The following is a 27,975-nucleotide window of genomic DNA, read 5'->3' on the forward strand; positions in this document are numbered from 1 at the left end:
AAAAGCTCTGTAGTCTAGATACACCCTATGTTCCACCCTTTGGCGTTTTTCCTCTCTCTGCTGCCACCCTTTACATGTTATAGGAAATAGTTCCATTCCTGGCATGCCACATTTTCCAGGCACAACCAAACCTTGATCTTGGTTTGAGTTATAGTAAGAAGAAGCTGAATACCAAAATTGGTGGTCCTAGCTCTAATGGTTTAGGAGGAGTTTTTAAACAAATGGATAAACAGACACAGACAGGCACACTGTAAAAAGCGTCTGCTTTTCCGCAAAAAATAAGTGGAAGAGCAGATGTGTTCCCTGGATGCAGTGGAGTTTTTCAGGGATACCTCTGGGTACGTCTAAACTACGTTTTTTTCCCCAAAATAGGATATGCAACTTCCGCAGGAATTTGCATATCTTCTTCCAGTTGCTTTTTTGAAAGCTGGTCTTTCGAAAGTTAAAGTAGTATGGATGTGGTTTTTTTCAGAAAAAAACCCTTTTCAAAAAAACATGTAAACCTCCTTTTTTTAGGAAGAGCATTTTTTTCGAAAATGTTTTTTTTCCAAAACGGGAGTTTTGGCTCCAGGGTGATGGTGCTGGTCGTCTCTTCCTCCTCCTCCAGCTCTTTGTCCTCCTCCTCCTCCTCCTAGGCTGGGACTTCCGGATTACCAAAGGTGTCTCCAGCCCCACATCCACCACCAGTGGTGGGGAAGGGGCTTCGCTGCCTCACAGGACACAGTGCAGTTCTCTGAAGCAGGGGCAGGAATGGGGTCCTGTGCTGGAGCGAGAGCTGTGCTCCTTGGCCCCAGCGTAGCCCCGCTGGAGCTCTTTCACCTTGCTTTGGACCTGCTCTAGAGTGCGGTGGTGGCCCCTCGTGGCCAGGCTCTTGGTCATCTGGCTGTAGATGTCCGCATTGTGCTGTCTGGAGCGGAGTTCCTGGAGGGTCTCCTTTTTGCCCCAAACCTCCAGGAAGGCCAGGATCTCTGCCCCAGACCAGACAGTACATGCCTTTTCCTGCCTCTGGCAGGCTCCTGGGAGCCCTGTGCATGCTCCCTGTGAGGGCCAGTGGACTCTTGGGGGGCTTTTGGCTGGGACATAGTGCCCAATTATTTCCAGTTTGAGAACAACTTATACCTCCAGATCAGCGGCACAGCCATGGGTACACGCATGGCCCCACAATATGCTAATATCTTTATGGCTGACCTAGAACAATGTTTCCTCAACTCCCGTCCCCTTTTACCCCTTCTCTACTTACGCTACATCGATGACATCTTTATGATCTGGACGCATGGCCAAGAAACACTGGAGACATTCCACAGAGATTTCAACAACCTACACCCCACCATTAACCTCAGCCTGGACCATTCCACACGAGAGATCCATTTCCTGGACACCACAGTACAAATCAACAATGGAAAATTAGACACCACCCTCTACAGAAAACCCACTGACTCATACAGTTACCTACATGCTTCCAGCTCCCATCCAGTACACATCATACGATCCATCATCTATAGCCAAGCCCTTCGATACAACCGCATCTGCTCTAATCCCACAGACAGAGACCAGAAACTTCAGGATCTCTACCAAGCATTTATAAACCTCAACTACCCACCTGGAGAAATAAAAAAGCAAATTGAAAGAGCCAAACGAATACCTAGAAACCATCTACTACAAAACAGACCCAAGAAAACCAACAATAGAACACCACTTGTCATCACCTACAGCTCCCAACTTAAACCTGTCCAACACATTATCAATAGATTACAGCCTATACTGGAACAGGACACTAAACTCCAAGAAGCTCTGGGAGACAGACCCATAGTCTCCTATAGACAACCACCTAACCTCAAGATGATTCTTACCAACAACCACAGGACATACCACACTAATACCAACCCTGGTACTTTCCCTTGCAACAAACCCCGCTGCCAGCTTTGTCCACATATTCACTCTGCTGACACAATTATTGGACCTAACCAAGTGAGTTATAAGATCAAGAACACATATTCCTGCGCCTCCAGAAATATAATCTATGCTATCATGTGCCGGAAGTGTCCGTCTGCTATGTACATTGGACAAACGTCTCAGACACTTCGCCAAAGAATCAATGCCCACAAAACAGACATTAGACAGGATCACAAAGAAAAAACAGTTGCTTGTCATTTCAACCAGAAAGGACACTGTCTCAATGACCTGCTAACCTGCATCCTACTTCAGAAGACATTCAAATCTGCACTTGAAAGGGAATCCTCTGAACTGGCATTCATGCTAAAATTCGACACTCTCCGCAGGGGACTTAACAAAGACTCCAGCTATCTTACCCATTACAAAGATAGCTTCCCCAATTATCACCTCTAATACTATTAACTCACAGACATCTACCCTTCCCCACCTCTAATATCATTAACTCACAGGCATTCACTTTCCTTTCCCCCCCCCCCGCATCTCCCTTCTGTTCTGAAATGTGATTTGTCCTTTTCATATGTGTTCATTTTTTTAAATTGTATCCTTTGGTATATATGGCTGTGACTATTTTCTTCCACTATTTGATCTGAGGAAGTGGGTCTGGCCCACGAAAGCTCATCATCTAATAAACCATCTTGTTAGTCTTTAAAGTGCTACATAGTCCTGTTTTTTGTTTCAGAACATATAGATGGTATCATGAGATTCTACATAGACAAAGAACCATGGTCACCTTCATTGTTTGGTAGTTTGATAATGATTCAGCCATCCAGTATCTTTATTTAATCCATAGGTGTGAGAATCGAAGTGTGAATGAATTATAGTTCCAGACCTTTCCTGTGTATTTGGTTTGTGCAATTGGTCTGTAACAAAACAGCTACTTGAGGATATATTAATGAATGCCCAGGAAGATTAAAGTGTTCCCAAACAGATGAGCATTCATTAACAGATCTTCAAGTATCTGTTTTATAACAGACCAATTCCACAAGCCAAATACACAGGGAAACTCTCTCCTGCACCAAAATTCTGTCCCAGACTCCACACACCCTCTGTAGAAAAGTGCAGCTCTTGACCACCTATCAAAATCTTGGAGTGGCCCACATTAAAAATTATTGCCCATCCCTGGACTACACAGAGCCCATAAGCTGGTTTCTCCCAATGTGTCAGAGAGCAGCAGCAGTAGTCACTAGGGCAGATGGAAGAGGCCATTACCAGCAAGAATGGCTCTGCACTTGTTTCCCACTGGCAACAGAATTCCAGGAAAGCTGACTATGGTGATGTGAGATCCAAAACTGTATGCTGGGAAATGTAGTCCTGGAGTTTAGAAAACCCAAGAGGAAAATCGGAAGCATGAGTGTGTTTGTGTTAAAAGGAGTTAGGGGCTGCTGCTGCAGCAAATATTTCTGCAGCATTGGGACTGAGGATTTAACATGGACAGACTCTACCATTTTTCAAACCCATTTGGTCAACCACACTTTGGAGGCCTATCGCACCTCACACAGAGCAAGTCTAAGGGGCTATTGTCTGCTGGCTCTGAGAATGAAGTAAAGAAACAACAATTATCAAAAACCAGAGACTAGATTCACTAAGTACATTACACAGACACCTTTATTTTTTCCCAATTAGCCATCAAAAACCATTCCATTCCGAGATTGGGTTGTTTAGAACTTCCGTTTAAAATACAGGGTAGATCTCCTGATATCACCAGCAGAAGGAGGGTTTCCAGAATCGAGTGCTTCTCTAGGACTAATCACTGGAGTGGGGGTAAGGAGAAGAAATGTACGTCTGATTCCTTACATGTGAAATAAACTCAGGCACACTGAGAAGATTCTTTCTATTATTCATCTCTAAATGGAAACTGAGGGTGGTCCTCAAGCCTATAAAAGAAAACATTTATTAACTATACCCATGTAAATGCATTACCAAGACTTCTGAGTGCAAAACAGGAATCTCAAGGAGCAGACTTGCAATGCTATCCATCGGCTGTAGGGGTTTCTTTAGGCCCCTCACAGTACTACCCAAGCACATGAGTGCTCTGATGTGTAGTGTCTATTGAGATGATCTTACAACAGAGTTTATAACTAATGCCTGTGTTCCCTTGGAAGTTAATAAAGCTCAAAGAAAACATGACTGAATGGGGCACAACTGTCTGTAACTGCCAAGGGCAGAAGGCTGTTATGAGAGATTGTTATTCTCAGTAAACAGTGAATCTAGAACAAGTAATACTGGGCTGTGATGAAGCTGGGAAAATAGTTTTAAAAATGCACATAGGCCCAAACAGTAAAGTTGAGATCCTGCTCTGAATACAAACGTTGGCTGTTTTTGTTTACCCTGTTGCAGAGATAAAGGCTGCCCAGATCAAAGTCTATTTAATCTAGATCCAAATTTTTGCAAAGATCCGTGTTGTGAGGGTTCTGAGAGTTCAACTGTCAGGTGCGCCCAGTGGCTCTGCGCAGAGCTAGGGATTTATCCACAAAGGAGAAATGTGCAACTCTCTGATCCTTCAGCTAATCCGCAAGGTGCTCTCTGTTAGCTGGAGATTTCAGGTGTAGGGAGCTTGCTCTGAGGAAGTGAACTCTGTCTTTTTGCCTTCACTCTCATCCCCTTCCTTCCATAGACTAGGACATACAGGCCACAGGCAGTACCAGACCCTGCCAAAACAATAGATGCAAAATCTGCAGACATATCTCCACTCCTACAGCGATCAATACTTCCTACACCATCCCTTCCAAGATCTATGAATCCTACAAACACCCATGACAACATGTAGTCAGCATCATCCAGTGTACTAAATGCCCTAACAACCACAATTATATGTTCGAATCACCTAACACAGGAAAATAATACCCAAACACCCTATCACTTGTGGGTGAACACTTCATCCCAGAGTCTCTGTCCTACCAGTTCTCATCAATGTTCCCTCTAATCTTTTCCACTGATCCATTGCATAAACTTTTCTAGGTGACCGAGGCATATGCTAATATGCATCACCAGTAGAAAGAAAACCTAGCTATGGGTGCCCTGGTAAACAGCTGGGCAGCATTTGAATCTCTTCTGAGTGCCTGCTCCAGTGCTCAGCTGACAGGGAACACTGGTCCTCATCCTCAAAGAAAATCTGCACAATACTTTGAAAAGATCAATCTGGGAGCTTAACTTTGCTAGTCAGTAAAAATCATGGACTGAAAAGAGACTGTTGTAATAATGCATACAGCTACTCTGTAAACTTCTAACAATCCCTCCTCCCTCCCCAGAGCTGCCTTCTCCTCTTTTCTCCTCCTCCTGTCCCCATACAACTGCAGGGGTGTTAACATGCCAGTAGGGATGTTAAATTCTGTTTAACTGGTGAAACATATTGTTTAGCCGGTTAATGGTAGGGAGGTGGGGGCCACTCTAGCTCAGCTGGTCTGAAGTGGTCCCCCCATCTGATGCTGGACTGGAGTGGGGCTCAAGCAGCCCCTGCTTTTGGGGCGTGGGGGAGGTATTTCCTGCCATGGACAGAGGCTAGAGCACCCCTGTCTATGGTGGGCTATCTGTTGCAAGCAGGGAGCTGTTCCAGCCCCCACTGGTTAATTTTAACTAGAAAGCCTCATCTTAATAGGACACTTACTGGTTAACCAATTAAACATTCACATCTCTACAGGCCACTTCACCTGAATGGTCCTTTGAAATATGTGTTAACTGTTTATGCTAAAAAAAAAAAAAATCTGTTCCTTGTATTTATCTGTGACTGTTTCCCAGCCATGAAGAAGAGTTTTCTGTGAAAGCTTGTTCTTTAGCAAAAGAAATTGGTCCAATGAAATACACTGCCTCACCCACTGTGTGTCCTAGTTTCCTGTGGGCTGTGATGCTCTGGTCTAGTTTTGGTTGTTGGGTTCAGCAAGAGGGTGGTGGGTGGTAATGGTAGCATGCGATATCCAGATCAGACTAACAGTTCAGGTGATCTCTTCCAGCCGTAAACTCTAGGACTCCATTCCAGTTCTAATAGCTATGATCCTAAGTCGGGATGGGCAATAATTTCTAATGGGGGGCCACCCCAAGATTTTGGTAAGTGGTCAAGGGTTACACTTCTGTGGAGGGGGCACGGGGTCTGGATCGGCAGGTGGGGTGTAGAAGGGAGCTTGGGACAGAGGACTGAGGTGCAGGAGGGAGTGTGGGGTCTGAGAGGGAGTTTAGGTGAAGGAGGGGATTGTGATATGGGTCAGGTGCTGGGGTGAAGGATCCAGGAGGGGTTATGGGTTCAGAAGAGGAGTCTGGCCTGTTGGAGGGGGTGCATGGTCTGGGAGGGAGTTGTGACCTGGGGGAAGCGGTGCAGAGGTTTTGGGTGGTTATGTAGGGCAGGGGAATAGGATGCAGGGTCGGGGAGGGGCATTCAGGAGAGGAATCTGGCCTAGAGGAGGTGGGGAGAGGAGATACAGAGGGTTTGGGTGGTGGCCTGGGGCAGGCAGTTGAAGGGAGAGAGGGGCTGGGGTGCCAGAGGCAGTCTTTAGCTGGGAGGCATTTACCTAGGCGGCTCCCAGCCAGCAGCTCTGCAGAAAACTGAGCCTGCCTGCCTGTGTCCTGGGTTGCTGCTCCACGTGGTTCTGCTCCAGCACAGAGAGGTGGGGGCAGGAGGTGAGGGAGTGAGGAGACTTCATTTGCTGCCCCTGTTTTCAGCAAAATTTCCTCAGTTCCTATTCGCTGGGAACTGGCCAATGGGAGCTGGGGGATTTTGCTAAGGGTTGGGGTCAGCGGGTGAAGCTTTCTCCTCCCTGCTTGGAGTGTATAACAATTAGCAGGCTGCTGTGTAAAGCTGCAGCAGCTGTTGTGTAGTAAGAGTGCCAGCGAGCAGTGATGTAATGAGGGAGACACGTGGGGGAGGGGCATTTGCCCCCAGGTGCCATGCTAGGGAAGTACCAATTTAGTCCCCCTCTGCTGTCCCCGTCATCTCTTGGCTTGTCTGCTCCACCTCTGTCTGCTGGAGCCTCCTCCTCGCCTCTCCGCCCCCAGGCCGAACCTCTTCCACCTCTGCCGGTGGGTTAGTGCATTCAGGGGCCCAGCCCCAAACTGGAGAGGGCAGAGGAAGATGCAGTACAAGCTCCCCCCTCTCCTCCCAGGGTCAGGCTCAGCTCTGCGCCAGGTTCAGGGCCCTGCCGCGCGGTGATGGCGGGGGAGGGGAGCATGCAAATTTTGCCTTTGCCCCTGGGTGCATAACACCCTTGCTACGCCTCTGCTGGCGAGGTGTCTGCAGGCCAGATGCGGTAGCTTGGCAGGCCAGATCTGGCCTGTTAGCCGCTTCTTGCCCACCCCTGTTCTAAGTACATCCGTTGTTATCATGAGGGTCAGTATAACACAAAATCTGATCGCTTTGTGACCACTGGAGCCATTCTCCTGCCTCTCCAGAGAGCTCTAAATACAAAGCATTGAGACTCACGGTGTTAACTTCAGGTAGGTAATGTTTTTGTTCATCCCATCAATGATTTTCATGTCCTCAGCAGAGAGTTGGAAGTCAAAAACCTGAATAGAAGACCGCATTAAACGTTGGGTTATTCCTGAAGGGGATGGCTCTTTGAAGCATGAGTATGTGCATTTACAGATGCACAAGCCTCATATTAAGTGAAATGGAAATGAAAGATGTATATTAATCTGAGCCTGCTTTTTTCACTATATTTTAGATATTTCCAAGGTGAAGGGCATGCAGCTATGTAACTGCTGTGATCTCCTTTCTGTGAATTTCATCCTGAAACTTCTAGCAATACTCTGCACATGGTATAATAGGTAGTCTGCAAAGGCAGCTACCACTTTGAAAGTAAAGGGCATGTTACAGAGAAGACACGCTCTGTGCTCTCTTCTGGAAATGTTCTCTGTTTTCTTCTTTCCTTTAATCTAGAATCAGTCAGTTTGATATTGTACGGTTTGCTCCTTAGGTATGGGAAATAGAGCAAGAGATCCCATAGGAAGCTGATTTACCTAGCAAAACTGATCCTGGGCAAAAATGGGCAGGGGAGGACAGAACCAGGTTTGGGGATAATCAGTTGTCTAGGCAAGAGGGGCAAAAACAGAAAAGGGGCACTCTCCTTGGGGAAGATCATTTGTTTTTCCAAAGCTCAGACAGGACCCTTATCCAATTGGATGTCAAGAAGAGGGTTGTAGTCATTCTGGGTACATCTAAACTATGCTAGACTTTCAAAAGAGGATATGCAAATTTAGCAGGAATTTGCATTTATTCTTTCACGGTCACTTTTGAAAGCAGCACTTTCGAAAGCAGCGCTTTTGAAAGTGAAAATAATCGGATGCAGTTTTGTCGGCGAACCCTCCTGTTTGTTGACAAGCTGCTTTTCCTTAAAAAATGAGGTTTACATGGTTTGTCGTTCCGTGGGAATTTGCATATCCTCTTTCGAAAATCTCGCGTTGTCTAGACATAGCCTCTGGGAAAGGACTCTACAAATCAGTTGCTCCCTCAAAATATTGCCTTTGGGAGACACAAACACTCCAGGGTTTTTTTCATCGGCTATTATTATTTATTCTCTAAGGGGTGCCAAATTAAACAGCTCAAATATTAAAGTGGCAAAAGGATTCTCCAAGAATAGAGAACGTGCCTTAGAACTGCACTGAAAAATGGTTGATAGTTCTTGGGCAGGATGCTGCAATAGTGCAATGTACAAGGCACAATATTTCTCAGCTCTCAATGTGGTCTCCTTTAAGAGTTAAGGAAAGGGTGCCCCTCATTCTCTTCTCTCTACACTCTTGTTTTACCTGGAAGTTTTCTTCAATACGCTCTCTGGTGAAGCTCTTAAAGAGGACCACGATACCACGCTGCAGCTGGTAGCGCAGAGCTATTAGAGCAGGACTTCGGTTGTATTTTTTTGCAATTGCACCCAATACAGGGTCATCCAGCAGAACTGGGGTGCTTAGATCGATCCTACAGGGGAAACAGACAAAACAGGGGACATTTCTGGGATCAGGAATGCAGTCACCACAGCCAAGTGAGGACAGTACCGGTACAATCTAAGATAACATTCTAGGTCTTTTCCAGCTCTTGTTTTTATTGTATAACTCTTTAAATATCATTTGGAAGAGAGAGGGCACTTCCCCTCCCTCCGACCCATTATTGACGTTTTAAACCTGGGAGCAAAGCCCAGTTTCTTTCCTTACCACATCTTCCCTCGCTGTGAGCCCAGAGTATGAAAGGCTTCAAGGAGGATACCATTGGATTTGCAGAAGGCCAGCAGTTTGCTTTGGTTGAGGTAAGGGTGACATTCAACCTGCAGAATCACCCCCCAAACCAAAATTGAGATTTTAGAGAATTTGAGCAGCAGCAGCAGCAGGTGGAAAAGAGACAGAAGATGTTATGTCAACAGGATTCAGAATGTGAAAATTTCAAATATACTGGTATTAAAATACAGCCCAATGATCCAAATGACCATGGGGTGCAATTTAATTGATAAGAAATCCCAAACAACATTTTATCTAGTAGAGAACAGAAGATAAGACATATTGGCTGTGTCTACATTGGCTGAGACACATCGCAATTGCAAATCCGCGGGGAATTTAAATATCCCCCGTGGCATTTACATTTACATGGCTTTCAAGTAGGAATAAGAGATCCTCCAGAAAAGGGCTTATTTTCTGGAGAATCACGTCTAGACTGGCGCTTTTCTCCGGCTTATCCCCAAGCCGGAAAAAAGCGGCAGCCATGTAAATGCAAATGCCGCGGGGGATATTTAAATCCCCCGCGGATTTGCAATTGTGATGTGTCTCATTAGCATCCCTTTTCCGGAAAGGGATGCCAATGTAGACACAGCCATTAAGGGAGGACAGGCTCAATAAAGATTTTTAGTGAGGGCCACAGCATGCTTGCATTCCTCATGTGTTTAGTTCCACTGTGTTCTCAGTAAGTGTTTTAGATGCAGATTTTGGACCATTGTGTATTGTTACCAAGCTAGGATATGGATCAAGATATTGAACTGGATTAACTACAATGACCATGAAAGCAATTTAAAACATCAAAAGTACCCTTTACCTATATATTATTCTCAATGAAGAACTTGGGAGGAGTTTCTGCTATACTAATTTTGAAAAAACCCCAGAGTTTTCAAGAAGCAAAATTACTTTCAACAACTGAATTCTATGCATATCCTGAGCTATTTTGCTTATCATAAACAAGTCATTTTTTTCTCTTTATCCAGTGGGTATAGAATACATCTGGGTATTTACATGAAGGGTAGGCAAGTGGATTGGAAAATAACACAATCCATCTGAATCAGCTGTCTCTGATTATTAACTGAAAGCCACGTTCCTGAGTATGTGTTTGGCTAATCTGGTAACAAAACATTCTCCTATTCCAAACAGAGAGATGTTGGTGCTCTAAATGTTCATTCCCATATCCGGGGAATATGAGGTAGCAAGAGAAGACCTCTGGATGTACAGGGAAGTGGCAGTGCCTTTCTTTCTCTGACCCTTCTCAAACACTGTTCTATGGTATTTTCTATTTTATTCTTTCCTGATTTGTCTAACTTTGTCATGAATTCAGTGATGGGAGCAAACACAGCCCTTATTCCAAATAACATAGAACTATATATTTTTTTCCAGAACTTGAACCTCAAGCTATAGTTCTAATGGCCTCTGTCTTAAACATCAGCTAGTCCCAAAACCTACACATTCTGAATAGTTCAATAACAGTCTAACTTGTGTCTACTGGAACTGGAAGAATAAGGAAGTTTCCTGTTTGAATTAAAAGAAAGGCTGGGCATTAGCTCCTACTGCGAAAGGCATGCTGGAGTTTCTCATTCCTTTGAGCACTGAGTTTCTTCCCGCATTAAGGAAACCCTTAACAGACTAGAAGTTACAAATTTTGTCTAACTGAACTCTATTAGATCCCCATCTTAGGGACAGAGTTACCTGGTTGAGAACAGGTTTGTACTTGAGCCCGGCTTTGTTCAGGATCATTTCCAGCTGCCTGATGTTGAAGTTGGAAACCCCGATCGACTTCACCAATCCTGCATCTTTACATGCTTCCATGGCCTGGTCAAAACAACAACGGCCAGTTCTATTATCACAACTGGCAGTATAATTTCCACACACATTAAAAATTATGCTCAACTGGGCTCGCTCAATATACAATTATTGCACCAAAATGTTTGTATACAGACATGGAAGAGAAGTTTGTTCTATTACAAAATTCCAGCCATTCACTTCGGCATCACGTGTTTGTGGAAGCCACAGTTGAATAAAGACATTTTCTTCCCCAGTTGAAAGCAGACCAGTGAGTCTCAAACTGTGGTTGGGGACCCCAAACTGTGTCATAACTCAATTTAATGGGGTCACCAGGACTGTCCAAAGACCAACCCCCACCAGTTAGGTCCAGGTTATGGGTTACAAGGCTCAGGTTACAGGACCTTGCCTCGGGTTGAAGCCTTTGGGCTTTGGCTTTGGGTCTCCCGACTCCGGAGCAGCGGAGCTTGGGAAGGATTAAGTGTAGGCCATGTGGTAATTTTTGTTATCAGAAGGGGGTTGCAATACAAGAAAGTTTGAGAACCCCTGAAGTATATAATCTCTCTCGTTTCTGCCTTACACACAAAGAAGCTCAAAGACATAGTGATACCCAATCACTGCTAGTGAACACTGAAATCAGGATACTGCGTAAGTAAGGGACTATTAATGCTACTTTAAGGGTTTTATAGTACAAAAGTATCTGAGAATTAAAAACACATTGCAAAGGCAATTTTCTTTCTCTGAATAGTCACATCTCCACACCAAATGCCGTGAATGATCCACTTGCACCCTGACTTGATTAGCTTAATTAACACAAGCAGCTTCTCCCTTCTATATATTCCTGCTTCGGTAACTTCCACTTTAATTGCTCTGATGAAACACTGAAAGCTCATGCCCGAATACATCTGTTAGTCTCTAGGGTGCCACAGGACCCCTCATTGTATTTACTGATAGTAGCCATGAATTGTTGTGTGAGATACACGTTTCCCTATCCTGATCATAGGAAATGACTTCAGAGTCTCCAATCAGGAGCAGTGCTGTGGTAACAACACTACTGAAGCTAAATCCTGTTTAGTAAGTATTTTCTATTATCTGTTACAAGCAGAGTCCATTGAAGAGAAGGCATAAATATTAGAGGAGAAGTTTTAGCTTTTTTCCATTTGAATGAGGGTGTTACGTTAGTGCTTGTGTAAGTGAGGGACAATTATTTCCAAGAATAATATGAACAGACACTATATCAGTTTTCCCCAAATCTCTGCATGACCTGCTGTTGCTTTGTATTTAATTTCTGGCCTTTCTTTAGAGAAAAGCAGCAATGCGATTAAACTAAGTGATGGACTTTATGGTGGGAGGAAGTGTGGACAGAGTTTGATCCTAGCTCTTCAGCAATGACAGGTTGCCCCACTAATAGGCTGCAATCTGGAGCTGCTCAAAGAGCATTAGCTAACGAATTTGGGATCAATGGAGTTCTCATTTTGGCTGACTCCAGGGAAAAATATTTCATTCCTCCTCTGTGGAAAATATATCACGTAAAGCCCAGATCATAATTCTGTCCCTGAAAATGACATCGGCAATATCACTGCCCTAAGAAGAGAAGACCAGAACATCTCAAAGTGCAGTTTTGCTCTGCAAAGTGATTTTGTTAAAAAAATAAAATAAAAGACATTACATAGCTTCCTGTTGGTTGTCTTGCAGTGATTACCCCATAAAATCGGCTCCATTTACAAGTACAAACATATTTCACTTGCCCTGAACACTCAAGAAAGGCTGGACTGTGCACAGTTATTTTACCACTTTAATTATCTCATTCAGACAGGGATGTAGTTAACCTCCTCTAGTGTGGTGAGGCTGCTCCCACACCAGTCCTAATGTTTAAAGAGCTTCTCAGGGCATAATTAGCCCCAAGCCACTGCACCTATGAGGCTTGTCAAACCTGGAGAAAGGAAGGACCTTAAAAGGGAAGAAACTGGCTCGTTCTGGGTGGGACTCTGATTTTCTCCTGGGGAATCTGTTTGAGCACACATGCCTTCTGAGGCAGTGGTGGAACTGGCTTATGCTTCTATTTTTGTAGCCTTGAGACTTTGTTTTCATTGCCTGGGCACAAATAGGAGTCCAGATCTCCTCCCAATGACTATTGACCTTTCTCTCTGAGTGAGACTGCAAGGACCCGGCCTTTGTTGTGGGCTGCAGAATTACTGAGACTTTCTTCATTTGGATTATTTTATATCTTGTGAAGGGGCCAGACATGTTGTCTATCAGATGCAGGCAGAGAGCTCTACCCGACACTCTGAAGCAGGTCTATTGTAACAGAAATATCCAGAAAAGCATGTCTGAAGGGAGAGCGATGCCCCATCACACTCCACGATATAACTTATCCCAGCTGAGACAGTCATGCTGGTATAAACATGCCTACAATGGGAAAGCGTATTCCCTCAAATTGAGAGAAATAAAATACCCCAGTGTAAGCAGCAAGGAAAAGCATATCTGCCTTCAGGGCTGGCCTTACCACGAGGTGAACTGAGGCGGCCACCTCAGGTGCCAGATTGTGGGGGGAGCACCACTAGGACCCAGAGTATAGAAAATTGTGTCTGCCGCCGATGCGTATGTAGGTAGCAGAGCAGTACCATGAGAGGAGTAGAACAGGAAGAAGGCAGAATTGAGACCTTTCAAAGTTTTGGCCCAAGCAAGGGGATATGGGGACATCATTTGAGCTCACTGCCTTAGGTGCCAAAATGTTGTGGGTCAGCCCTGTCTGCCTTTACTTTAGGGGTTGTACCAATTTAACTATTTTTCCAAAACACACCCCTAAATGCAGCAATACAGTGAGACTAAGACTGTGTGTGCACCCGGTGTTCTCTGCCATTTGAACTGGACTCTTTCCAACTTTTGCACCATCACTAATAAGAACAGTTCAATTATACCTTTGCAACCCCATTGTCTTCAGATTATGCCCTCGGTGACCCCTGAGCAACATCATCCTCTTAACACAGGTGTAACTGATCTGAATCCCAAGCACTGTTACAGGCTGGGGACCAACTGGGTAAGTAGCAGTTCTGCAGAAAAGGACCTGGGGATTACAGTGGACGAGAAGCTGGATATGAGTCAATAGTATGCCCTTGTAGCCAAGAAGGCTAATGGCATATTAGGGTGCCATAGGAGGAGCATTTCCAGAAGATCCAGAGAAGTGATTATTCCCCTTTATTTGGTGCTGGTGAGGCCAGATCTGGAGTATTGCGTCCGGTTCTGGGCCCCCTGTTATAGAAAGGATGTTGATGCATTGGAAAGAGACCAGCAAAGGGCAACCAAAATGATTAGGGGGCTGGAGCACATGACCTATGAGGAGAGGCTGAGGGATTTGGGCATATTTAGTCTGCAGAAGAGAAGAGTAAGGAGGAATTTGATAGTAACCTTCAGCTTCCTGAAGGAAGGTTCCAAAGAAGATGGAAAGAGGCTGTTCTCAGTAGTGACGGATAGCAAAACAAGGAGCAATGGTCTTAAGTTACAGTGGGGGAGATCTAGGTTGGATAGTAGAAAAAACTATTTCCCTAAGAGGGTGGTGCAGCACTGGAATGGGTTTCTTAGGAAGGTGGTGGAATCCTGGCTTGACAAAGTCCTGATTGGGATGATTTAGTTGGGGTTGGTCCTGCTTTGGGCAGGAGGTTGGACTCTATGACTTCTTGAGGTCTCCTCCAGCCCTAGGAATCTATGTTTCTATGAATTTAGTAAGAAAAATGTGTTGATGATTCCAAGAGGCAGCTTCTTAGCCCAACGTAATCAACCAACTATGGAAAAATGGGAGCAAAAACCAGCCAAAACTTAGGCCATGTCTTCATAGACGGAAGAACAATGCTGTTGTGATCAATCTTCCAGAGTTCAATTTAGCGAGTCTAGTTAAGAGGGTTCAGAGGGTGCCGCCACCTGCTGCAGGTACTCCTGTATCTGTTAGGAGTAAGGGAAGCTGACTGGAGAGTTTGTCACCATAAGCCTTTCACTATGGGAACGGCGAGGAAAGGCAAAACAAGGTAGGTGTGTTCCAGCTACGTAATTAATGTAGCTGGAGTTGTGTATCTTGATTCGACTTTCCCTATGAGTGTTGGCCTGGTCTTATTTTTGTCACTAAAGCTGGCAGCTATGATGTTCAACTATACATACAGGAAGCAGATGTGTTAAGCGTGAATCCACATTTTATCAACAGGAAGTTCAACAACACATTTGCTAACAATTCCAGCCTCCTACATACAGAACAATCACATTCTCCATATCTATCTAAAAAATGTCATTGACTAAAACTTCCCAGAATGCTAAACACCATCTAAGTAAGAAACTGTGGTTGAGTAAAAACATTATCTGTGTTATTGTTTAATATTTTTGTTACTCACCTCCCAAGTTTGACGCAGGTCTACAATATCGAAAATGACCTTACCATTTTCATCCATGGGTAATAGATCTGGCCCAGGCTTAAAAACAAAAAGAAAATCCCCTTAAGTGTTGGTGTTTTATACAAATGGATTTTAATTATTTTGGGGCTAAGGAAAGAGTTTTGATGAGGAGGAGTGGTGGAGGATAAGTGTTGAAATCTAAATCTAGCAAAAACAATAGAATGGTTTCAGCTAAACCACTTGACTTCCCACAAGCTCAAAACATTTGGATGAGAAAGCATGAGGTGGATGATTGCCTAGTCACCAAGAATTTGCTCTACCAGCAACTCCTATGAGTTCTCATATAAACATCTTATTAGTTCCCTTTCTTTTAAGTCCTTTATGGAAGGACACCAGCAGCATCAGAACAAAAGTGAAATAATTTGATTTAGAACCACATTGAACTGAACTGAAGTTTCTACTTCTCTAAGGACAGAGCAGCAACTGTAAATTGTCAAACTGAGCTAGTGAATTTATCTGCACACCACCTTTGAGTAAAGTTCCTACACATGGCTCAAATATATAGTGTATCTTATCTTCCATGATCAAAATTCACCCTAGATGCTTAGAAAGAGTAAATAAGAGGATAAATGTTAATTCTGTAAAATTAATTAGCTCAGGGAACAATTCAATAAAATACATATTTTTAGTGGAATAGAGTGAAGCCAAGTAGCATATGATGTATTAATAGCAAAGATTAATAGTATAAGGCTGTTAAACTACATGCTATCAATGAGAGACAATACAAGTCCCTCTCTCAAATACTGAATTAAGGAATACCCCATTAGCATTTTTTTTGTCTCTTGTCTTCCACTCGAATATGCATCATAGGCTACATCTGTAGGCTGGCTGCATGATTACATAGAGTACTTTTTTTTTAACATGCTCTGGCCCATGGATATATTATCAAACATTTTGCTTTTCCTATGTATATTTGTTAAAGAGATGTTTACCTTTAGAGACGTGGGCATATGGATAATGAAGAGATCAAGGTATTCAAACTGAAGTTTCTTCAGTGATTGTTCCAGGCAGCTTCGGACAAGTTCAGGACGGTGAAAGTTACTTGCAAGCTGTAATGATTCAAAACAGTTTTTTTCTGAAGAAGTCCTCTCTTGTCTGCTTTCTCAAAGGCTGTTTCTGCAAAAACTACTTTTCTAAAATGTTTTAATCAAGGCACACCACTGGATTTGCCTTTTTCACAGAGGGGTTGGTTTGCGAGCTGTTTGTGTGCAAAGTTGCACATCAGAGTGAGAAATGAATATTTCCTGAAGAAGCAGAGTGAGGGAAAAAAATGGTTAGGATGTCAGAAGTGCACTTGGTCAGTATAGGAACCCTATGTGAGGCCAATTTAAATTGTGGCCAAATTTATTCTCCTTGATTATTAAGCGTCACTGTGTTGTCTGACTTCAGGAGCAGGCCTTTGGAAGAAGGGAATGGAAGATATCCCTTGTATATGACTAGGTTCTGCACGAGAGGTGAAAGTAACTTAAAATTTCTTACAGGTACTGTCTTATTGAAACCTGGATCCCTGCAAGCTCTTTAAATAGCTCCCTTCTGGCTTTTGCTGCAGCTCAGCCAGCTCTTGCCAGAACTGCACACCTGGGTGCACTCACTTACTTTTCCTTCTGTTCTGCACACTGTTCTGGGAACCAGGAGATGGGAGTACAAACAAATCCCATTTCTAATAGACATCAGTTCTAATGTGGAAAAAAATCCCATCCCAAGAACCCCCTTTACTGTGTGGTTCTACTCTGAAATGTAACTCTGCAAATATGAGAAGATGATGTGAATATTGACACCTTATGAGTCAATACAAATGTATCCCATTTACAAAAGGGGGCATTTCTAATTGCCAGTTCTACAAACTCAGTATGGCTCAAGGTGGGTTCTTCGCTTCTTCTCCATCATCTCCAGAAATAAAGATGCAAAGATGCTTCGGAACAAATTATGCTCTCAGTGACACCTTTCAAGCCCACTGTTTTAGAATCTAGCTCTCAGGGTGTGTCTACACAGAAGGGCTGAACTAGAAATAAGCTACTCAAATTGAGCTACGTCAATTGTGTAGCTTCTTTCAAAATACGGAGCGTCTACACAGCACTTATTTCGATATAGAGCACTCTTCCTCCATCTTCCCTTACTCAGGAGTCGGAGTAAGAAGTCCTCCAGCTTGACAGTATTTTGACACTATTTCGAAATAACTGCCAGCTGTGTAGACGCAGACTAAGTTATTTTGGAATAGCGTTGCAGTGTAGACATACCCTCAGTGATAATTCCTTGCTTTAAATTAGTTTGTAGTACAGGTGCAATTGATTGGAAATTAGTAAACAATTTTATCAATGAAAGCCAAGGAGAAATGAAACCCATTCCACTCTCCTTTAGCCATGTTGTCTCTGTAGAGCTGGTAACAGTGATTCTTTCCATAGACTTCATAGTAGATAGGACTCTGAATGTACACAGGGAACAGAAAGGCTGAATAAGAAGGTGCCATTATTACATGATCAATTTTAAAACTAAATCCACATTTTAAAGGGAACCATAATGGTCCCTCATGCAGAGTCACCAGTGTGCACAGGAAGGCTACGTCTACACTGGCCCCTTTTTCGGAAGGGGCATGCTAATTTTGAAAGTGGGAATAGGGAAATCCGCGGGGGATTTAAATATCCCCCGCGGATTTAAATAAACATGTCTGCCGCTTTTTTTCCGGCTTGGGGAAAAGCCGGAAAAAAAGCGTCTAGACTGGCTCGATCCTCCGGAATAAAGCTCTATTCCGGAGGATCTCTTATTCCTACTTCAAAGTTTTCCCCAAGCCGGAAAAAAAGTGGTGGCCATGTTTATTTAAATCCGCAGGGGATATTTAAATCCCCCGCGGATTTAAATGAACATGTCTGCCGCTTTTTTTCCGGCTTGGGGAAAAGCCGGAAAAAAAGCGTCTAGACTGGCTCGATCCTCCGGAATAAAGCTCTATTCCGGAGGATCTCTTATTCCTACTTCAAAGTTTTCCCCAAGCCGGAAAAAAAGTGGTGGCCATGTTTATTTAAATCCGCAGGGGATATTTAAATCCCCCGCGGATTTCCCTATTCCCACTTTCAAAATTAGCATGCCCCTTCCGAAAAAGGGGCCAGTGTAGACGTAGCCAAAGTGTAAAAATAGTCATTGTGGCTAAATAAAATAAAACGTTCTGCCTGGTGACCTGTATTTTCAGGGGCATGAAGAAGCTGTTGTAGTTTTCGTTTCACACATGTAGAGATGAGCCTTGTGCTTATAACTTGTTCCTGATTATGGTTTCCCAATTCTGTGAATATCACTCCCGTAAAGGCAGCCCTTTTAATACTGGCCTTGAATAGATCTCAACATTCTCCATCAGTTAGACAAAGTAATGAGCAAAGGAAGCAGGACAATAAAAAGCCCATTGTTAAAACAAAACTCACTTACCTTTCCTGTGTAAAATATGTCCTCTCTTTTGACTGTTCCATCTGCAATCTTCTCGTGAACCGCTCGCCCAACTTCCTCCTCAGTCCCATAGACAAAGGCTCCATCAATATGGCGGAAGCCAACTTCAATAGCCACCTTTGTTGCTGCCTCACATTTACTTTTTTGAACCTACCGGTTAAGAATGTTTAGTGTCAATCTCTCTGTATTAGAAGTACTTTATGCTAGTCCTCTAGAGTTTTAAAGCCCATCAGAAAGACTCCAATGTGGAGTGGCACATTTAGAATTTTGAATTTAATTGAAGGGAAATTCAAGGGTTCTGAGCCTCATCTTCTGGAGCCCAGAATCTTACGTTATCATTGACACCACAGCAAAGCAAATAGAATATAGGTGTAAAAAAGCTACCATTCAGGTGTAGCACTCTTTGTTAGTCCCACTGTGCAAAGGAGTAAATGACTCCTTACACTGAAGGGCAACAGAGAATCTGGCGCGTTGTTCAGAATTCTTTTTTATAAGCATCAAAGGGAATTTAGGACAAGATCTGGAAACCAGGAACTGTCAGAATCAGATATCAACATACACTGTGGATTAGAACCCCCAATCTGGCTGAGCTGAGCTAATCATTTTACAAACATTTTATGATTTTTAAGCCAAACTCATGATCTTGTTGAAACTGAACTATGTTTTTGAATACTTGGATTTGGCAGGATTGCCCTACGTTGGAACAAAGTGTTTGAGGATGTGAGTTTTAGCCCATTATAGCTTATTCTCTAATTCTCTAATAAATGTGTTGGCTTTGAAAGTGGCACCGGACTCCTTGTTTTTTCTGAAGAATTATATTCTTGTAATATATATTAATTAATCTTTCACTCCAGACTCCAGAGTAATTTTCGGGCACTGTCAATAGATACTGAAACTAGATCTACTGAGATCTCATCTTGTAGCCTTTCTGGAGCGATAGAGGCAAAAGTTATACCAGTGCTCAGCAGTGTTAACCAATAGGTTAAAGACAAAAATCCATGAAAGCTTTACTTACTTCATCAGGGGAATAGGTACCAAATCCCACTGCAGGAATTTTATTCCCATCATTCATCTTGATACAACGGTCTTCATCAAGCTCCATATCTTTACAGAATTTCTTCAGTTCTTTGCTGAATACACTGCTTTGAACACTGCTGTGTGAGCCAGCGAGATCTTCAGATAGGAAAAACAGTATGAATTTCTATTGTAGTTGTATTTTTTTAGGATGTAGACTAGAAAAAGTAAATAAGATTGGTGCAGCAGGCATGAAGGAAAAAAAGGACAAATGCAAAGTGATAAAACTATCAGAAAACAAATTGTCAACATTAAACAGCAGTTCAAAGATCGGTCTCTTTTCTCAAAGTTTTTTGACTTAACATTGCTTCCTTGTGACACAACAGAAGTGGACAAAAGAACTCCCTTCAAATTTACAGCTACTGTTCAATAGATGCAAAGTGTTTCCAGCAAAAATATAATTAGAAAAAACACTGTAATCTTTAACATAGTATTTTAGAACCAACTATTGAAGGGCAGATATACCCCATCACCTTTTGTAGTGTGGAAGAGACTTATCACTGCCACATGGTCAAATCTAAAAGGGTGTTCCCCGTCCTGGGATTGTCAGTCTTGTACCTGTGGTTTTTTCCCCACATCCTTCTGAAAATCCCCTGTGGTCAGAGGGGATTGTCCCAATGTCTAGAGTCCTTATAACAACCCTCTCCAGCTGAGGTTGTGTGGTCTAATGGCCAGAGTCACTAGAGCAATTCTACACAGTTGGGATAATGTGACCAAACAACCAGAGTCACTATACAGCAGGCCAGGCCACCGCCTCAAGATAGGTGGTGGCCAAGTGAGGGGAACCCAGGCCTTCCCTTTCCACTGGGTTCTGTCTCTAGACCCTATCAGTGGCAGATTCACCTGCCAACAACTCAGAAGAGGTCAAACCACAGCACGCCAACCCATGAGCCGATTCTAACACCATTTCCTCTCTAAAGTTCCCTTGATCTCTTGCTACCTGAGTCTATGAAGTCTACAGCGTCCGTGGTCTGGTAGTCTAAGCACCCGCTGCAAAATCCCCTGCCTGGATACGTAGATCTGGTCTTATTTGGCTGGCCTCCAAGTTTTGGCGCACTTGTTGGAGCTTGCAGTGTATCTCCTTCTCCTCTAGCAGCCAGCACAGACTGAGCTCCTTTCCAGCATTTTATATACTGGTTCCAACTGGAACATACCCAGCAGAGAGGAAAGGGCACGACCTGTTCCGCAAACAAAGATATACCCCGTTACACAACACTTATCACATATTTACTAAGTTTTCAAACACAACAGAACAGAACAAATGAAATGACATATGAAAATATCAGAAGAGAACTGCCTATTGTTTAATTGTTCCTATGAATTACAGATTTGAGTGGCTTTGATCTACTAGCTCAAGGAATAAAGATAAGAAACTTAGTTATCAACATCGGAAACAAGACTTAATAACTACATTACAAAGAGAGCTTCATTCCCCCTCTCCCCAATAATCTAGAATGATGCTAGAGACTGGATTTGTTTTAAATGTAGAGTGGTGATCTCTTGACATCATCAGTGCTCTCTGTACTCCCGGGGCAGTGTATTCCTCTGAGACTAACCCCAGTAATGCAACAAAGAGAAGAAATGTGGGTCTTACTCTGTATAACATGGAAGAAAAATCAGGAATAGTGAAGGGATCCATTTTTCAATATTCATTTTTAAATGAATACTGGGAGGGGGGAATGCACCACAGAGCTAAAAAGAAAAGTTTTAATAAACGACCCACAGGCTGCTCTATGGTTAGAAGTTGAACTATGGAATACACATTGCAGGCCTCTCAAAGAGCAGACATGCAATGCTTTCTACTTAATATTTTAAAAAGAGAACCTATGACCATGGTGAGGACCACAAATGTGTGTGTGTGGGTGGGGAGGGATGGGTGGTAAATGGGACAATTGCCCCAGGTCCTGGTGATCTAAAAGGGCCTGGTGATCCATTCTGTCAATTGTTACTTATTAGCTGATTTTCTTCAATGTGCTTAAAGATTGTTAGATTATTTGCTCCATTATCTTTCCTTGTACCAAAATTAAGATGACTGCTTTATAATTCCTTTGATTGTTTTTATTTGCCTTTTTATAGATAGGTATTATATTACCCCTTTTGGGTGCATCTACACTATAGGGTTTAACTTGAAATAAGCTATGCAAACTGAGCTCCATCAATTGCGTATCTTATTTCAAAATACCTTATTTTGAAATAAGGAGCATCTAAACAGCACGTACTTCAAAACAGAGCACTCTTCCTCCCACTTCCCTTACTTCTCATACAATGAGGGTTACACGAGACGGAGTAAGAAGTCCTCTAGCTTGACAATATTTTGACACTATTGTGAACTAACTGCCTGCTGTGTAGACGTGGACTAAGTTATTTTGTAATAGAGCTAGTTTTTTAGAAATCATGTTGCAGTGTAGACGTACCCTTCCGGTCCTGAGGTATCTTTTCTAACCTCCATGAGTCATCTATTCCAACAGGTCCTGCAACTTCACGACATCCAAACTTGTCAAAGTGATTCTTAACTTGTACTTTTCGTACTTTAGCCTCAGAGTCCACCCCATTTACATTGCTGTCCTCTGTGTTAGGTTCGCAATGACTAGGTGGCTTTTGGAGAAAACTGTGACCAAAAAAAAAAAAAAAAAGGCATTGAACATTACTGCCTTTTTTTGTATTGTCTTTCCTTATTCATTTAGAAATGGGTCTAACCTGTCACTAATCTTCCTCTTCCTTCCCAGGTATCTGTAAAATGTTTTATTGTTTTAGCTAGTTTAATCTCCTTTTGTGCCTTTACCTTTCTAATTTTGTCCCTGCATGCTTTTGTTGTTTTTTATATATTCATCCTTTGTAATTTGACCTAGTTTCCTCCTCTTGTATAATTCTTTTTTGAGTTTTAGGTAATTGAGTATCTCTTACTTAATCCAGGGTGGCCTCTTGCCCTACTGCCTATATTTCCTATGCACTAGTACAGTTTACTCTGATGCCTTTAATAATGTCTTCTTTAAAAATCTACCAACTGTCCTGAGCTCTTTCACTCCTCAGACTTGCTTCCCATGGGCTCTTACCTAACAATTGTCTGATTACTAAATTCTGTCTTCTTGAATAGAATTTAATAGGGGTGAAAGAAATAAGTTTCTATAGAAATGAAATAGAGCTCTTTCAAAAAGCTTTGAGAGATTTATTTAATTTAATAGAAATTGGTCACTTTTCTGAAGCATTTTTAACCACCAGAGACTTTATCAGAGAATTACATCTGTCTCTAGAGTCTTTAGATGGGTTTACAAATTTTGCAGATCAATGGTAATTTTCTATTAAATTCTATGGGATGTTTCTATAAGGGAAAATGTACTTACTTTCACTGCAGTAAGGAGAAGTGAGTGTGCATACATGCAGATTATATATCTGAGTAAGAAGAAGGTGACATTTTTATAGTCACTTTTTTCAAATTGAACCACATTTTAAAAGAGGGGCGGGGAACCTTTTTTGGGTCAGGGGCTGCAACAAGCAACAACAAAATACCCACTGATGTGGCCTCCCAAGTGAGAAGCAGAAAGACAACACCCCACATTCCCCTCACACGCCAGAGCCTAGGAGGGGCCCAGCCTAGTAGAGTGTGTGTGCCCCAGCCCTGCCGTGGGGTGGCAGGGTGAGGGGGGAATGGAGTGACAGTGAGAGCTCCCCAGTGCTGGAGGGGCCTTGAGCATTGGGAGCTGGATCCAGGCAAGCTGGGGGCCATATCTGGCCACAGACTACATCTTTTCCATTGTAAACTGAACACATTTATTCTTGAAATCTCTTGAAAGGCAACTAGGGAACCACATAATATAATTCTTCTCTGAAAAGGGACTCCTTAAAAGTTACTATGTCAAGAATCATCTAAAAGCAAGGGGCCAGTTCTGTCCTTACTCACACCAGTTCAACCTCCATTGGTTTCACTAGCCCTTGATATACATCGGAGGCTGTTACATGATGAACCACGAGAGCGCTGATAATCGGCACAGTGAGTCAAGGTCTCACATTCTTATTTATCTGAGCCAATGAGAGTTCTGCCTGAAGGTCTCAATAACTATGGAGTAAGGAGCTCAAGATTTGACTCATGCCAATTAACTGTGCGATGCATTTGAAAATGAAGGGCCTTTACTTGCAATCCTATGTCACTCAGGCAACTGCACTGATGTCCGTGAGGGTTGATCAGCACGTGAGAGCTGCTTCAAAAAGTAAAGGGAGCAGTCGCTGATCCTGCAGCCAAATGTAGATGAGTGAGTGTGAGGGTGTAGCCCGGTGGGGCTCAGAGAGGTGCTCTCCCCCCTTGGGTTCAGTGGGTGGCCATTCCTGACCCACTCCCCAACATACCGTCTATAATAAAAAGTCCTTACGCGCCAGGCCTTGTTCCGGGCAGGGTGACAATATACCTCGAGGACCATTCTCAGGCCCGACCCTACTTCAGGGAGGGGCAACTAGACAGTTAGTACAAGGCCCAGACCTTGATTCCAGGTGGGTGGCAGCAAAAACAGTTTGTATGCCTAAGCGCTGGTTCAGGGCGGGGCTGCAGAGAGGCCGTTTATAAACCCAAATGCTGGTTCAGGATGGGGCTGCAGGCAAACACACACCAGTAGTTCAAGGCCCGTTTACAACAACCTCAGCCAGGTCCCCCTGCTCAAACGGGGATCCGGCTGCTGCACGGGAACAGCTGGGGGAGAGAAGGGAAGATTGCCACCCAAGAGTGGGGTGGCAGGGGGGAGGCAGGCCTGCCCACTCTGCTGCGTACCAGCCCAGGACCCTAGTAGCAACAGAGCATTCTAGTAAACAGGGGGCGACTATCCCTGGGCTGTTTCCATTTCCCCCCTCAGGCTGTACCTGGGTCCAGAGCAGGTCATCTGGGCACCGTGGTTTGGAGTCCTCCGGCCAGGTAAACAAACTCTCCAGGCAGTCCTCCAGTAATGGGCCCAGCAGCCCTGGCCAGTCCTCAGCTTCCCAGGGTCCAGCTTCTCTCTTTGGAGCGTGGCAGAGGCTACCAGCTTCCATGATTGCTGGGGCTTGGCTGGACTCTCTGGATGGCCTTTTATATCCTTGGCCCAGCCTCCTGGCTTCCTGTCAGGTGGATTGCTAAGGCCAGGTGCTGCCCACCAAGACTCAGGGAGGGGCTCCTCCCCCTTGGGGTCAGTGGGCGGCCAATCCGACCCACTACAGAGGTCAAAGGGATTCTGCCTGGGCTCAAGAGCCAGCCCATGCTGATCTGATTTCAAGAGTTGGCTCTTGATGGGTGTAGGGTTGCCAGATGGTTTCAACAAAAATACCGGACACACTTGACATTACATCACAATCTACATTACATATTACTTAGAAAATACCGGACATTTATTGTTTCTCATTTATATTTTTTCAATTTGTTTCCCGAACAGAAAGCTCAAATACTGGACAGTCTGGTTTAAAACCGGACATGTGGCAACTCTAGATGGGTGACCTGGGCAAGTCCTTCACTGCAGTTTCCCCATGTATAACATACATAGATTAGTGATACTTACCTTCCATTGCAAAGTGCTTGGGATCTAAGGTGCGAGAGCTCTATACACTTTCAGTACAACACAGCGAGTTTTAGTCACTACTAATATGGTTGGATTCTCAGGTAGTGACAGAGATAAAAGGCTTTGTAACCAATTACCTAAGTCCCCTGTTCTTTTCAAGGGCAGTCTTTGTTTGCTCATCCTATAAAGTCAATATAGTTTTGAATGATGTTAGCACATTTATTGTTTATCTCCCACAAAACATGAATTGACATGAAGCTATATAATAAGAGAGCGAGCCAGATAAAAAGGGGTTCTCCTGCCAGACTTTAAGAAATTACTAAGTAGCAAATAAGATCACCATTTTCTTCTCCATACTTACAAAAAGTAACACTCACCTATCATCAGCTTAATATTATAGTTGGAGTGTCACAGGATCTACCAGAGGGCCTTGCAGTTGATGGAGTCAAATGCTTTTGTCAAATCGAAGAATGCCATATACAGAGGCTGACGTTGCTCCTGACACTTCTTTTGTATTAGAAGGGCAGAAAATATCATATTGGTTGTTCCTTGCCCTGATTGGAAACCATATTGTGATTCTGGAAGGACTTCTTCAGCCAGTGGAAGATGGTTCAGAAGGACTCAGGCGAGAATTTTACCTGCAGTTGAGAGCAAGGAGATCCTTCAGTAGTTTTTGCAGTCCGTCCTGTCACACTTCTTAAAGGTGGTCACTATGACGGTGTCTCGGAGCTCTCTGGATATGGTTTCCTCTCTCCAGATCATCAGCATGAGGGAGCATAGGCAGGACAGCAGGGATGGACCTCCCTGTATGAATATCTTGGAGGGGATTCCATCAGTGCCTGTGGTCTTGTCTGTCATTTTTTTGTGGCTGTTTGGATCTCGCAGATGGAGGGTTCACAATCCATATCGATGCAGACTGGTAGACTGGTGATCCCACTGAAAATGCTGTCGTCAACAGTTGTGTCACAGTTGAACAGGTGGCTGAAGTGTTCCCGCCACCAGCTATCGATGCCATCTTTGGTCTTAATAAGTGAAGTTGCATCTACTGTATCGCAAGGGAGCGACACCCTGTTTTGACCGGTCTATAAATTGCCCTAACAGCACTGAAGAACTCATGACTATTGCTGGAATTGGCAGAGGCCTGTATTTCCTTTGCTTTGTCTCTCCACCACTTGTTTTTAAGGACTCTTAATTGTTCGTTGTACTTTGGCCTTGGCAAGGTTATAATCATGTTTCTTCTGCTGAGACGATAAGTTTCTATGCCAGGCTTTGAATGCTCTGAGTTTAACATCAATTAGGTCCTTCATCTCCTTATCGTTAATACCAAACCAATCCTGATTCCTTTGCTTGGTGTATCCAAGAATTTCACCACAGGTTTCCAGGACAGCTGTTTTCAGAAAGAACCATGCCTGGAGACAATCCTCTGGTGGATCTTGGCTACATAACTTGTTTCTAAGGCTTTGTTGGAAGATAAGGCTTGTCTCAGGGTCCTTTAAATCCTCTCTGTTGATCTTCTTGTCATGCTTTTTTTTGGGTAAGACCATGTCCTGGTGCTAGTTTGAGTGACATATTGGAACATATTAGTTGGTGGTTAGTCCAGCAGTCATCAGCATCAGACATCAGCATGGTCCCAAGACTGGACGATGACATAATCAAGCAGGTGCCAGTGTGCCAATCGTGCATGTCTCCAGGAGGACTTGAAATGGTTCTTCTACTGGAAGAGGGTGTTCGTTATAACAAGACCATGGTCAAAACAGAGTGTAAGAAGAAAGTGACCATTGGAGTTCATTTTTCCTATACCTTCTCTCCCAATTAAACCATTCCCCAGGGAGTAGTCAGTACCTACTCTGGCATTGAAATCCACGAGAAGTAAAAGTGTGTCCTCTCTAGGGACACCTCTGAGGATGCTATTGAGGTATGTATAGAAGCATTCCTTGGTATCTTCGTCGGCTTGTAGGGTGGGAGCGTAAGTGCTGATCATTGTCGCGAACTGGTTGTTAGCCAGCCTAAGACGCAGTGTCAGTAGATGTTGGCTGACACCAACAGGGTGTTCACTGAGGCTACACATTAGGCTATTCTTAATAACACAGCCAACACCATGCATGCGGTGCTCATCTTCATGTTTACCTCTTCAAACGAAGGTATAGACACCACCGATTTCTTTAATCTGACCCTCACCAGCTAGTCAGGTCTCACTCAATGCAATGACGTTGATGTTAAATCTCCTCAGTTCTCGGGCAACGAGAGCTGTTCAGCGCTCAGGCCAGTCAGACCTGTCACGTCCATCAGTTTCCTAACATTCCAGGTTCCAAATCTAAGTGTAAATGTTTTTCTCTTCTTATTGTGGCTCCTGTGAATTGAAAGGTATTCCCTCTGGCCGCAGTTACCAGGCAGCTTGGGTTGAGACAGACTATTTTAGGGCATCTTTCTTAGCACCCTCCTCATTCAGGTGAGCAGAGTGGATCCTAAATAGGGCTGCTTAGTCACAGCTATAGCAGCCAGGGCACACTTCTGTCTCATCCAAGGGTGCGTCTAGACTGGCATGATTTTGCGCAAATACTTTTAATGGAAAAGTTTTTCCATTAACAGTATTTGCGCAA

The 27,975-nt window shown here is 43.6% G+C and overlaps 1 protein-coding gene across 6 annotated transcripts; it reads right to left on the reverse strand.

Annotated features, from left to right (window-relative positions):
- Window positions 1–3,540: 3,540 nt before the first annotated feature.
- On the reverse strand, window positions 3,541–27,766 carry LOC102446253 (estradiol 17 beta-dehydrogenase 5-like). Of its 6 annotated transcripts, none has more exons than XM_075897171.1 (11): window positions 24,708–27,734; window positions 20,803–21,040; window positions 19,804–19,961; window positions 18,771–18,938; window positions 16,292–16,408; window positions 15,300–15,377; window positions 10,828–10,950; window positions 9,082–9,191; window positions 8,683–8,848; window positions 7,361–7,443; window positions 3,541–3,827 (listed from the first exon to the last, which is right to left on the reverse strand). In XM_075897171.1, the coding sequence occupies exons 1-11, from the start codon at window positions 24,873–24,875 to the stop codon at window positions 3,788–3,790; spliced, it is 1,449 nt and encodes a 482-aa protein (XP_075753286.1). In that variant the 5' UTR covers window positions 24,876–27,734; the 3' UTR covers window positions 3,541–3,787. The 6 variants fall into 6 exon arrangements, with proteins under 6 accessions (XP_075753286.1, XP_075753283.1, XP_075753320.1 ...); XM_075897168.1 differs by lacking the exon at window positions 3,541–3,827 and adding an exon at window positions 3,859–4,601 and having other exon boundaries at window positions 24,708–27,766; XM_075897205.1 differs by lacking the exons at window positions 3,541–3,827; window positions 24,708–27,734 and adding exons at window positions 3,860–4,601; window positions 22,277–22,436 and having other exon boundaries at window positions 19,804–19,939.
- Between the last annotated feature and the right edge of the window lie 209 nt (window positions 27,767–27,975).

The sequence above is a fragment of the Pelodiscus sinensis genome, chromosome 1 (assembly GCF_049634645.1).
Source record: "Pelodiscus sinensis isolate JC-2024 chromosome 1, ASM4963464v1, whole genome shotgun sequence".
Classification (NCBI taxonomy): domain Eukaryota; kingdom Metazoa; phylum Chordata; order Testudines; family Trionychidae; genus Pelodiscus; species Pelodiscus sinensis.